The sequence below is a fragment of the Cyprinodon variegatus genome, unplaced genomic scaffold (assembly GCF_000732505.1).
Source record: "Cyprinodon variegatus isolate N-32 unplaced genomic scaffold, C_variegatus-1.0 Scaffold200, whole genome shotgun sequence".
Lineage (NCBI taxonomy): Eukaryota > Metazoa > Chordata > Actinopteri > Cyprinodontiformes > Cyprinodontidae > Cyprinodon > Cyprinodon variegatus.
The window spans coordinates 561,020-574,481 of NW_015150653.1; the positions used below are offsets into that span (position 1 = coordinate 561,020).

The window sequence follows — 13,462 nt, forward strand, 5'->3', positions numbered from 1 at the left end:
TGTATGTATGTATGTATGTATGTATGTATGTATGTATGTATGTATGTATGTATGTATGTATGTATGTATAAATATTTGCATTTAAGATAAAATAAGAAAAAAAAAAAAAAAAAACAAGACCATCAATATGCTCTATCTAGAACTCCTCAAGTGGAAATTTTGGTTTCATTTGATTCTGGTTCTGTAAAAAAATGTCTTTAATTAACCTTTTGCTACCAATTACATTTTTGAGAAAAAATAATTGACAGATTTATAGAAAATATTTATAGAAAAAAATAATTGACAGATTAATCGATTAGCAAAATGATTGTTAGTTGCAGCCCTAGTTTTGTGGTACTGCCATCAGATGGCGCCGCTCTGTTTACATCTGCACATTACACCGGGTGCTGGAGTTCTATTTAGCCTCAAAAGGGACATTACCTGACTATGCACTTTTTAAGACAAGTGTTGTTTGCTTTATACTTTAAAAGACACGTTAAAAGATTGTTAAATTGTCTTATATTTATTATTTCTTAGATTTATTTTGTATTTATTTGAACACATCTATGAATCTGTTGAGAAAGCAAGTCACATGTCTAGATGAGTTTCTTATCTTAATGAAAATATTTTTTTACTTTAATTATTTTCCATTATTTTTATCCCCAAGGTATTTAGAAAATGAATTGAGTATTAAATATTTTCCTGGTTATCAGTTTTTTTTGTTTTTTTTGACTATCATGACATTCCTAGCTTAGACATTCTGAAACATTGCCACCTTATCAATAATGAAAGCCTGGATAGATGACTTTAAAATATATTTTTTTTTGCAGAACTGCATACATATTTTTCTTTTTTAAGTTTTAAGGTTGAAACTGTCAGAATCTTTTTTTTTTTAACCTTTTCCAGATAGAATCAGCTTCAGTGAGAGTTCATCCGTCTCCAGAGATAAGATCCCAACACCAACCCAAGATCAAAAGCCCAGTGAGGGGGTCTGCATCAGTTCGCTCCAGCCTGGCCAGGTCAGAATCAGGACAGCTTCTGAATGTCAGCAGCTGCTCCCTTAGAGACAGGTAAATCCCTTCTCCTGACAGGGTTTCCACATTTTATTAAACCTTTTCAACATGGAAGAATTTGCCCAAATGAATGCATCTTTGGTTCACTCTTTACATGTTGCAAAAACCAAAAGCAGCCAGATAGCTAACGATGATTCGTGTATTTGAGACTTAACTAGACTTAAACAGATTTCATTATCATTTTGTACTCAGAGTGTATACAAAAATAAATATCGTTCAGTACAGCTAAGGCATTTTCATTTTTTAAAGTGCAGTGATAGCCGTGATAAAGGCAAGCAGCAGTGATAATGTAAACATACGACTGTATATTAGTTACAGTTCCATCATTCAGGTTATTTTTAACTAATTATCACAGGAGTTGGAAATATAATAATTCAAGCTGTAGTGATACAGAACATAATGAAAAAGAAACCCAGTTATATTTAAAATGGAAGGAGTTACTTGTATTCAGTTATTTGCGATTAAATGATAGATGTGAAAAAATATTTCCATAAACCAAGGATGTTTGCTGCAAAAGAGTCCAACTGTTCTCATTGTCACACCGAAGCCAGAGCCGCCATAATCCTCATTTTTCTTCCTGATGTTTGTCCCGAATTTGTGGAGATCCGTCTGTGCTCGCTGTTTGTGTTTGCCTAGAAGATCTCTAAACCAAAACTGGCACCTGTATGAGTTCTTAATTGCCATGTACGGCAAATATATGGAAATCCCAAGAGGTGTCTGCATACGGCGGCGCCGCCGCTGCCGCCGGACAGATCTGTGTGTGTGTGTGTGTGTTTGTGTACATACACATCTAATCTTTAATTTTGATCACACTCGACGGGAGGCATGAATTCCCCTCCACCTTTTAAATTACAGAAGCTGATGTCTTGTCATGTTTGGTCATTACTGACAAAGAAGGCAGCGAGAAGGGTAAACAAAGAGGAAATGGTATTGATTTGTGTTTCTGCTTGAGACTGATGTATTTGACCCGATGCACACTTTAATACGTTCGGAGAGACCTTGTCATCAATCACAGGAGATGTGAGCTGAGCGCGCTGATAGAACCGATGTCCCGTTCTGTTTGTTTGCTCTGCTTTGTTCAGTCCATAAGTAAACATTAAAATCAATAAACAATCCTAAACTGCAAAGTAAATTGTGGGAAATGAATGATACTTTTCTCTCATCTGGAAGCACTGCAGGATTTGCTGGGTGGGAGATTAGACTTGGCCTTTGTAGATTCCCTCTGACAGGGAAGGGGGCACGTGTTTCTCACCAATCTCTGATCTATAAAGAAAATGACAGATGCCAGTGGAAGCTTTTTGCCCCCTAAGCCTCTGAGTCTCAGTCTATTCATGTCTCAGGATGATTTGTCCTTGATGACTTTTTGAAGCAGGTACTGAGTTTATCTGATTACAAATGAAAAGCTCCTGTTCCAGCAGTGCCAGCGAGGACGAGACACCAGTCAATCTGTCAGTTATCACCCCTGCAGTACCGACAAATGGACGTGGATGAGAGGCAATAAAGAAGGATCTGTTTTTATCACCGCAACCTTTTGTCCTGACTTCCCGGAGAAAACCTATGAATTATTGTGCCCCATTCTGTTGGTCATTTGTTTAGATGAAAAATAAACTATTGTTAAATTATTTTTATAAGGAAAAATCTGAATTATTTAGACAAAAAAAGGGAACATTATTTTTTATTGATACCAAAGACCTGAAGTGTTGGAGTTTGATCTCACCATCATCGCTCACAACTTTGGTTGCAGCGCAGACTAGTGGACACAAGTAACATTACAGAAATATAGTGTATGTTTTCACACCATAGAAATTGGTCGAAGTAAATTTGAGTATCTTTGAAAAGAGTAAAACTTGTTTAGATAGTTGTGTTCTGATCTAGAGAAAAATTATTTCTGTATGGAAAGGGTTAAAAACACATTTCTTAGGGCTTCAGGGGGCTTTACTTTGAAGAACCCAGAAACCATGATGGAGTCTGTTATTTACCTCCAGGATTTTTATAGATGTCTCTCTGCTGTAAGACAACCAGTTATAAAGAAATTACTTAACTTATCATCAAGCCCTAATAACGACATTATTAAGAGAGTAGCAGAGTAATAAAGCCTGCAGCTTAGGGGATACACTTGGTTAGGTTATTGACTCAGAGGATTTCAGGCTGGATTATGTTGGCTGCTTGGTAACTTGGTCAAATCCCAGCCTGGATTTCTCTGCATGGGGTTTTTATGTTTTTTCAGAGCATGCAGGACTTGTCTCTGGCTACTCGATTCCTTCTAGTGTCCTAAAATCATGACTTGGACCTAAGATTCAACTTTATTTATCCCTTGGGATTACTCCTTCAGGGACATTCTGGCTCCAATATCTTATATAGAGTTAAAGCAAGATGCCATTAAAGATAAAAATACAACAAACAACATAAAAAGAGTGTATATAGTACAAAAGAGCATATGAAAAGTTGTAATTTCACGGAATATGTTTCCATATTGGGGGAGTGGCAGCCTAGTGGTTTGGTCATAGAACTTGGAATCCTGAGGTTGTGAGTTTGAAACCCACTCCCACAGATTGCCACTTTGTGTCTCTGAGCAACACCCTTGCTCCCCAAGCGCCCCACAATGGCAGCCCACTGCTCCCCAAGCGCCCCACAATGGCAGCCCACTGCTCCCCAAGGGGGAGGGGGATAAATTTGGAGGTAAATTTCTCCAATGTGAGATCTATAAAGTTCAATTATTATCCTTGAGATATAGAAACATCTGCTAAGTAGAGAGACGGTTAATGGTCACTCAGTATGAGGGTTAGAAGTAGGGTTTTTGCTCACTGATCAATCGATGTTCAGTCCAAAAAAAGTTCAAAACAAACCACTAGACTTTGTTTTCCAAGTTTGAAGATGTTTCGTTTCTCATCCAGCAAGCTTTCTCAATTCAAAATGTCTGGAGAAGCGTTGACCTCCAAGCTTTTATAGATAAGCCCAATAAAAGCCTCGTCATGGCTTAGAAAACATGCAAATCCACCTTTCAGAGAGGAGCAGATATAGACGATGAATAAAAGAAACATACAGCTTAGTTCACCAACATGCATTATTTAAAACAATCCATCTTTGTGTTTTAGCTCACTAGCCCTCATAGTGGATGAAAATGTGATCAAGATATTCTTTGGTCTTTTTCAGACTGCAGCCTGGTCCGTCCTACTGGGAGCAGATCCATAGCCGGGTCCAGAAGATTCTGCAGACACACAAAACCAGCTGGGACCCCAGAAGGAGCTGCGACTTTTAATTCACTGCATGAGCGTTTTTACTCCCTTAATACAGAATTGTTTATTAAGACATCAATTGTCCCAATAAGGTCTCTTGGGCTAAAAAGTATTAATTCTTAATTGCACCTTTTTAATAGAAATCAAACCATCTCTCAAATGTTCCTTTTATTCCAGTTCATGTTTTAAACATCTGGAGAACACAAAGGCCATTTCTTTTTCCTCCCACCCATTCTCTGTTCTCTAATGGCTGTGCAAACCAAATAGAGCTGGGTTTTTTCTGTTTTTGCTGAAGGCATTTACTAAACTGGCTCGGGTATACAGAAGCACCGCTTTGCATGTGTGGGAAGGAGACGTGGAGGATGTAAGCTGCAGCTGTTGAGGGCTCGCCTCGTAACACAAAAGAGGCATGACGATAGCCAAGAGCTACTGCTGGGAGCCCTGAGCTAAAGACTGAAGAGATTTAAACGAGAAAAAAAAAGGAACAAAAGTAATCCTGAATGAAAAGAGCAGATGACACAAAGAGACTCAGACGGCACTGAAATAAAAACATTCATCTTTATAAGTGTTACATGAATGAATGGCGTGTAGTTCTCCTGTTCAGGTGTTTATCGCAGCTAATCATGATGTGACCTCTCTTCACTTTAACACCGAATTAAACCCGATTTACATAAAGCAACAAAAATAATGTAACATCTGGACCAACAGCAGTACCGGTAATAATAGTTTGACTGCTGCACAGATTCCTGTATTACTTAGGTCACAAAATTAAAAGGTCTTAAAATAAAAACTCCAGTCAATCTGAGAACACTTTTTTTTTTCTCTTTTATTCTGCAGCTCAGTGACCATTATATTCAAATAGAATCGATACTTTTAAGTTTCATTTTAATCACCAGAATCTTTTTAGGCAAAATGATTTAGATTTTAGGTATACATTTTGAAATGTGTCTTATATTTAAAAAAAATTAACCCAGGTGACAAAATGAAGGCCTATTTATTGATGACTGTACAGAGTTATGGAATCATCTCGTCTTCAAAGATCAGGAGCCACAGCGGCTTAGTGCCTCGCCGTCGATACGTTCATCGTCCTCTTCAACGAGGGACCTCATGATGAAGGACTGAATATCAGCGTCTATGATCGAGGTTCACCAAATCATCACTTCTTATGGAATTTCTTCTTCTTGTTCCTCTTCCCAGCTGTTAGTGCTGCTTTCTCCGCAATAATTTGCTGGTACTTCTTTTTGTTTTTTCTGGAACGAGAAAATACATTTTTATTTTTGTTTATTTGAATCCAAGTCGGAAACAGCAATAAAATGTCACTTTATATTCACAGGATGGATCTTGTTTTGTTTACCTATTAATCTTTGACCATTAGAGAAACTAATTCACTGCACTTCACCTACTAATAGCTTCTAATGGGCTTTAAAAAGAGGATGTTTCTCAACAAAGGTCCAACGAGAAATTAAGGGATTAACTTAATTTCTACAATTACTTGACACAAGAAACAACCACTTAGAGCAACCTCCACATTCATCAGCAAAATAAACAAATACATAATAAAGAAAGGCCACAGTTGTTTTCACATAGTACTGACAGCCTCCCCTAACAATCCGTATAGACTGAAAGTAATCACCAAAATTTGAATTCATATAGAATTCAACTTATTTTCGTTAAACTGTAACAAGTACAAGCAACGAAATGTAGTTTGCATCCATCCAGAAGTGATACATAAGATATAAATTTTATTTATTTACATATGCACAGAACCTATGTATGCATAGACTTTAAATGATATATAGGCAGAGAATAATTGTAAGAGGCTATAAAATAAATATATATATATTTATAGTTCCCTGAATTTTAACATGAAATGGGCTGATTTTTAATCACAATTGCAAAATTTAACAAAACTAAATTTTCAAATTGCAGAAGTCAATTTCAGACATTTAAGAAGACTAGGAGACTTTTTTTTTTTTCACTCCAGCACTTTAGTTTGCAGTAATAACTAAAGTAGAAAGGAAAGAGTTTCCAGCGAGCACACAGATCTATGCATGCAAGTAGAAGTGAGCGCCTTTCAGGTTACAGTAAAGTTCTGCAATGATGGACATTGAACAAGCAAGCTTTCAAGATAATGAAAAAACAGAGACCTTGGAGTGAAACATCTAAAAGCTCGTGCTTAGTGCAAAGGAAAATCTAAACTATATCATATTATTGGTTGAAAATAATTACAGTTTAAATTTTTGGCAAAATAGTTCAGCCCTAATAAGTATTGATAAAGATTAATCAATATATTAATTGTATTTCATAAATTGATTAATCCCGCTAATGCCCATAAAGAGCAGATAAATCTGTTATTCCATAGATTTATAACCCAACTTAAATTTATTATAGATATAGACTGAATGAATCTGCCCCTGTGGATTAGACCCATTTTCCCCAATAACGCACCGATGCCATTTTTTTGGCCCCGATACCGTTACATGACTGTGCAGTATTGGCCGATACCATCTGTTTGAAATTGATGCGCCTGTGTGTGTGTATATATGAAGAGCTGCATACTACTTGGATGTAAAATAATTACCATCATGGCTTTGTCAAGATGCTGCCTACCTTTGAAAAGCAAGAAAAAGACTAAAACAGTGAATCCAGTAGAACTTTTTATTGCCTACCTGGAATGGATGATAATAGTTGAATAAACCTTTTGCTCTCAAAATGGTATCGCTGCCCTATTTGTTGGTACTCGCAGATACCGATGCCTACATTTTAGTGCTGGATCGGGCCCCGCCCGATACTGGTATCGGTGAAACACTATTAAATACTGGGACCAATATAAACACTGGATTAATGCAAACCAAGAACTGTGACAAGTAAAGCTAGACCAGCACCAATCAAGCTCAATCAATTACTGATCTTAATGCAGTTTGTTCAAAAAGGCTTCTATGAAAACACTCCACGGGATAGTCCAGTTCAAAGATGACACCTGACAGGAAGCAGAGGGGGCTTCAGTTTGGCTCTCCCCTTAAAAGGAGGAATGGCCTTATGAGGTCACCACATCTCCATAACAACCCTTAGAGGCTGTCTAAATGCCAAATGTATAAAAGGCATGTCAAAAAAGTGTTTACTGACCCAATTACAACTACTGGAACCTTAAATGGGAAAATTTGTTTTTAACAAATAAATGGTTTTGGTCGTTTCAAAAACAAGAACCACAGTTTGGTGTGAAACAGAGACAGGATATGTGGAAAAGGATCAGTGATGATGTGGCCCCGTTTCTTTTGCAAAGCTCTAGCAGAGCACAGCTTGGACAACCAGGATGTTTTTGAACACAAACTCTGCTAGTAGGAACTGTTCAAACTGGATGTAATCTCTACTGCCCCATTTACTCTACCCCTCTGAAACTGATCCGTGAAAAGTTCGGACAGAGCTTCGATCAGTTGACCGTGCCGAGCTTGTTTCTTACAACCCTTTACAAATCATGCTAGCACGGTTCCTCGCCTCCTAGAGACAATTAAGCAACCTATGTGCCTGGATAGCGACCTCCACCCAAATTTCAATGGGAGCCTCGGTCTCTGCATCATCCCAGGTCGCACCACACTCTTTTGATGCCCTTTATTGTTAATAGGCTGAGAAGTAGTTTTGTTAACAAGTGAAGAGGTCTGTGAATTGCAAAGCTAGACACAGTGGAAAACAGCGAAATGAGTCAGCTGACTGTCAATAGGAGATGACATGGTCTGCTCATGTGCTCTTTGTTATCAGAAAACTGAGCCACAGATGAACCGCGCTGAGTCCTCCTGTTGAACTAGTTCTAGATTTTGGGCAGTTCAATGTGTCTGGAACAGACCAGGTCAGTTGCATACCATTTACACTCAGTTGTCTCGGTTACAGTGTTCAGATTGTTCTGGCAGTTTTAAAAAGGTAGTGTAAATGGGGTTTTATGTTTCACCAGAATGCTGACCCACAACATAGGACCAAATTAAATTAAACAGTTTATCTGAAATCACACACAATTTTCACAAATCATCAGAACTGAAGTGGCCGATTAGCTGGACTCCAGCCCTACATGATGTTTCTACAGTTTTAACTCAGATTATAGCAGTGTAATAAAAACATTTAGTTTAAGGCAATTTACACAGAACAAACTGTTAAATTTGTATCTTACAGAATGCTAACTCTTTATAGGTTTAACTTACAGTCTGAACTCGGCATCATTCAGCAGCTCCTCCACCATGGTTCTCTTCCTCTCCTTCTTGGGAATCCGGGAATGATAGAAGTCAGCTGGGCTGTCCACCACTGTGCCCATCTGGGTCAGTCATGTAGAATAAGGGATGCAATAAAACAGAGGCATCAGGCATGAGATTTCAAAAGACTGCAATGTACAACAAGATAATCATAAGGTAAACTGTGTCATCAACCTGGAAATATTTGGGGAACCCATCTCTGTCATTCTTCTTGTAGAACCTCTTGGGATCCAGGGACCCCCTCATCTTCAGAAGCTTAAGGTCCCCTTTCAATTCCTGGGAAATCTCTGGAGCCTTCATATTGAACCAACCGTCTCCTGTTGATTTCTCCCTCTCTGCCTAAAAAAAGAGAAATATCGAAGAAGCTTTGCTGATGCTGAGGTTGCACAAAGAGTTAACCCTTAATAGGGAATTCAGTGAAATACTTGGAAAAATCAAAATTTTAAGCCAATAATGTTATGACAAGACCTATTATAGACCTTATTACCTTTGTAACATTAAAAATAATATGGATATTTTGATGGCAAAAATGAATGTCAATGTAATAACAAGAAACGCCAACTTGCCCGAATATATTAAGTAAAAATGCAAAAGTGCTTCTAAAAGAAAGAAAGAGTGAAAGAAACATTTTTTTTTGGTACAACATAACCTTAGAGGCATTAATGCTGATACTGGCACTTACATTTTTTAGTTTATAAACCTAAATATAATTGTTAACTAGGCTTATTAACTCTTTTAACTTTACTTTTCAACTTTTAAATTAGCTTTTTACCTTTTTTTTCTTGACTTAACTTTTTTTTCAAGCTTAATTTACAGTAGGTAATATATCGTTATAGGGCTCATCTAATTGGTCAAATGTCAAAATAAGACGTAAAGCCATGTAGCAGGATCTTTGCTGAATGGCTGAATATAGATCTTGTGCTTCTAGACCTCACTGAGGGACAAAGGGGACTACATTTGTAAAAGGGTATGCAAGAAATAAAAAACGGTAACTATAAAGGATTGTGGCTTTAACTTACTCTGCGTTTTAACTTTAAAGCCTGTTTCGATTCACTGTATGGAGGCACAGCATCCTTCTTCTCAAAGTCCGGTCCGATCACACTTTTCTTCATTATCTGTGGACAAGAGAAAGAAACGAACAAAGAATCTAAAATCCCAAACTAATACTTAGTTCATTATTCATTCTGCCCCTCAGCTCATTTTCTGAGAAACAAAGGATGAAAAATCTAATTGGTAATTTACCTCATCATGGCTCTTCTTCTCCTTCAGCTTTTGCAGTGAGCTGGAGACAGGTTTTGATTTGCTGCCATCAAAACTGATGTATAAACCCCCGAGCTCCTTCACCCTGAGGCCGGGGTCAATACGGCTGGACAAGTCTTTCCTGAAATTAATAGGCAGAGGGAGAAATTCTCATGAGCAGCCGCCATGTCTTAAACTCTCAGTTTGGCAGCAAAAGAAACGGAAAGCTCTACTGTCTGCACCACATTACCTAAACTATCTCCTTAAAAAATATATATGCAAATGAGCAACTCCATAACAGACTAAATAATGATGCAGCTTTCAAAGTAATGGAGGATTTTATTCTGCCAATCTGTAAAGTCTGACCCCCTCCTACAGGAATGAACTCATAGTTTCAAAGGTTTCTTCAAACCAAAATCTGAAAATCCCAACTGCCTATTTGAGTACCTTTTACATTGTGGGGTAAAAGGGCCCAATTAAATTGATCAGAAACTCCAATTTGCCTCCATAAATTTCTGTTACCCTTAGGAGAAAAACAAAAAAGAAACAACATGAGGCCCATTTCTCTAAAGCCATCATTCAAAATTGGAAAGCAAGGAGGGTGTGTGTATGAAACGAGACCAAGAGAGCAGCTGCTAGCCCAACCGTGATCTTTTCCACTGACATTGTAATAATAGTTTAAAGTACCAACTAGGGGAGAAATAAAAAAGGCTAAAGAAGGATCCAGGGTTGTTCTGTGACCCAACACACAGTCAGTGACCTCCTGGTAAGGGAAGTCTCATTATGCAGGTGAACATTCTCAGTCATCCTGGTCATAGTCATTTCAAAAAAGTAAAAAAAATAAATAAATGAAAAAGACTTGACTTTGTTTTCCAAGTTGAAGACATTTTGCTTCAGGAAGCTTTTTCAATTCTAAATGTCTGGATTGGCATTGAGTCCCAAGTTTTATAGAATTGACCAACAAAGCCTTGTTATGGCTTTGTGACTAAGGTCCACCCCTTAGTATTGGGGAGTCGTTGAGGTTGTTGTTGGTCTGCAATACCTCACCTGTCAGCCCAGGCAAACTTTGACCCTAACGAATCCCTCTTCAGAGACATGGGCCAATATTGGGTCTTGCTGGGTCAACAATGACCTCAACAACTCCCCATTACTAAGGGGTGGACCCGTCAGTGAATACCTGGTGCACACAATTGCTAAAAAGGTTAGAAGAGAGTAGCTATAAAAAAAAAAAAGAATGTTTCTCCTAAAAGTTTAGACTCTTTGGCCAAAAACGGATGCCCTTCTATATATTTGCACTATGCTCAGCAGTCTTCTTTCATAGTGGCAAACACAGCACCTGATATCCTTTATCAGTACGCAGCCTTAGAAAACTCCAGGAGCGTGTCCTCCAGGTCAACAGGTTTCCACAACAATCCGTCAATCTGAGGCTTTTGTTCTCGTCTTTGTGGGATATGACAGGAAGCGTGAAAGACGCTCACCTTGAATTTTATCAGAAAGGTGATCGGCGTATTTTTTGCCTCAAAGGCTCTTAAACATTCACAAAGGCCGGGTTTAGAAATAACTGAGCAGTGTTCACACTTAGGAAATAAAACTGTTTTCCTCATGGCTGGATGGGAAAGAAATAAAAACTCTTCTGATATGTAGAGTCTAAACATTGTTCTCTCAATAAAGCTGAAAGAAATTATTTCACTTACAACTGAGGGTTTCTGCTGAAGAACAGGACTTTTGAATCCTCGTCATCCTCCTCATCCCCCTCTTCATCTATGAACTCTTCCTCGTCTTCCTGCTGTGCTTTTCCATGAGCCTCTTCCTCCTCCTCCTCCTCCGCTCTGTAGTACTGCTGGTCAGCATCTTGTCCGGGTCGAGTGTCGATCATGAACAGCCCCTCCACTGCAGACGCTGAGGCAACTTTGGACACGCTGGAAGAACCTGCTCTCTCTTCTCTGCTCCCTGAATCATCCTCATCATCAGACATTCGATCCTCCTCTTCCTCGCTAAAGCTATCTTCATCATCGCTGCTATCGAGGAGGTTGATGGTTTTTGTCTTCTGGACAACAGCTGCCTTAGGTTGCTGCTCAGACTCAGACTCTACTGAGACCTTTCCCTGCTGGCTCACCTTTACCTGAGCTTCCAGCGTTTCCTCCACACTGGGGAGGATTTCCACATCAGCTTCATCTTCATCTTCATCCTCCAGAGGCTCGTCTGCAGCTTTCTGCTTCTCTTCGATCAGCTCTGTCATTTCAGAGTCTGTCCCACCTGCTGTTTCTGGGACAGATTGGAGAGTCTGCACTGGCTGTGATGGTGGAATCACTTCCTCCATGTCCATCTCTAAGGCCTCTCCGGCTTTACTTTCAGAGGACAGCTCCTCCTTCAGGTCTTTGGTGATCACTGCATGCTCACTGACATCTTCAGCACATGCTGACCCTGGGAGCTCCACATCTTCTGATTCGTCCACTTTTTCATCATCCGCTCCACTGGAGATGATCTTAGCGTTGACTAAACTTTGCTGCTCTCCAGACGTTTGTATCTTTTCTTCCTCAACCAGAGTGCTGTCCATGTCCTCTCCGAACACGGTGCTTTCTAACTTGGAATCGTTGAAAGAACTCTCCTCTTCAGACGGCTCTTGAGTCGTTTCTAAAACATTGCTGCTCCTTGTAGACCGCCTAGATGTTGGAGCTCTCCGACTGCTGCTCCCTGACCCTGCACGACTGCTGCAGGGAGTTCCTCTGCCCCCCCCTGATGAATTCATGTCCTCAGATTCTGAATCCAGAGCAGTTTTAGAAACAGCAGACTGGCTCCTGCCTCGTCTACAGGTGCTCAGACTGTAGGTGGGTCCAGACTCAAACCCCTCAGAGTCACAACACGGTTCCTTATCATCTTCCTCTATGGAAACTGCTCTCCTCGTGCTTGCCTTGGTTTGTCGAGTTGTTCGTGTAGGGCACTGGGAGCTTTCAGGTAGCTCATCCAGGTGAATGGGAATAGGGCGAATAAGCCTTCTGGACCTTCGCCCTGAGATGCTGGATGTGCAGCTCTCGGCCTCAGAGAGCTCTGAATCCTCGGCATGTCGTCTTACGGAGGCTCTGGCGGGAGCGGCTTTCCTCTGACTTCTAGTAACTCTCTGAGATTCAGACACGGCAGAGCTGGAGGGCTCTGCTTCCGGCCCCGTTCCCACTTTTCCGCTGTCCACCTCAGACTGTGATGAAGTCTGAGCAGGCTTTCTTCTTGTGCTTCGGCTGCTGCTGATTTTTGGTTTGGCTGGAGACACAGCAGAGGAGCAGGACTCCACCTCGGATGTCTCATGCTCCTGATCCTTCCCATTGAGCGGTCTGATCCTCCCTCTGGCCCGTGTAAGTGGGGGCTCAGCATCTGACACCGCGGAGCAGAGCGACTCCACATCAGACATCTCCCCTTCATGGACGGAGCTTACCGGAGTGGAGGGCTCCTCTGGACTGTGGAGTCTGGAGGATCTCGTACATCTTTTCTTTGAGGTTGCAGGAGTTTCTAAAGGTCCTGTTTTGCAGGTTTCTCCGAGGGTCTGCTGGGCATTGCATTCATCTTGTTGAGCCCTCCTGGTCCTTCTGGCAGTAGAGGGGGTGGCCTGTTTAACAAATAACAATATAGAGATTAGGGCTGGGCGATAATTCAATAACGATATATATCGATCGATAGACGTGTGGCGCAATAGAAAAAAAGAGAG

General features: G+C 40.0%; 2 protein-coding genes across 2 annotated transcripts in view; one reads left to right on the top strand and one right to left on the bottom strand.

Annotated features, from left to right (window-relative positions):
* The window catches only part of spata6 (spermatogenesis associated 6), a 20,091-nt gene extending 15,034 nt beyond the window's left edge, over positions 1-5,057 (top strand). The window contains exons 10-11 of the mRNA XM_015379829.1: positions 886-1,049; positions 4,206-5,057. Of these exons, the coding sequence (XP_015235315.1) occupies positions 886-1,049; positions 4,206-4,311 (270 nt within the window). The 3' untranslated portion in view covers positions 4,312-5,057. The remainder of the gene's footprint in view (positions 1-885; positions 1,050-4,205) is intronic.
* Positions 5,058-5,171: 114 nt separating this feature from the next.
* The window catches only part of dnttip2 (deoxynucleotidyltransferase, terminal, interacting protein 2), an 11,052-nt gene continuing 2,761 nt past the window's right edge, over positions 5,172-13,462 (bottom strand). Inside the window, exons 2-7 of the mRNA XM_015379828.1 lie at positions 11,460-13,363; positions 9,769-9,907; positions 9,546-9,641; positions 8,701-8,865; positions 8,479-8,588; positions 5,172-5,538 (exon numbers count right to left, since the gene is read on the bottom strand). Coding sequence (XP_015235314.1) covers positions 5,445-5,538; positions 8,479-8,588; positions 8,701-8,865; positions 9,546-9,641; positions 9,769-9,907; positions 11,460-13,363 — 2,508 coding nt within the window. The 3' untranslated portion in view covers positions 5,172-5,444. The remainder of the gene's footprint in view (positions 5,539-8,478; positions 8,589-8,700; positions 8,866-9,545; positions 9,642-9,768; positions 9,908-11,459; positions 13,364-13,462) is intronic.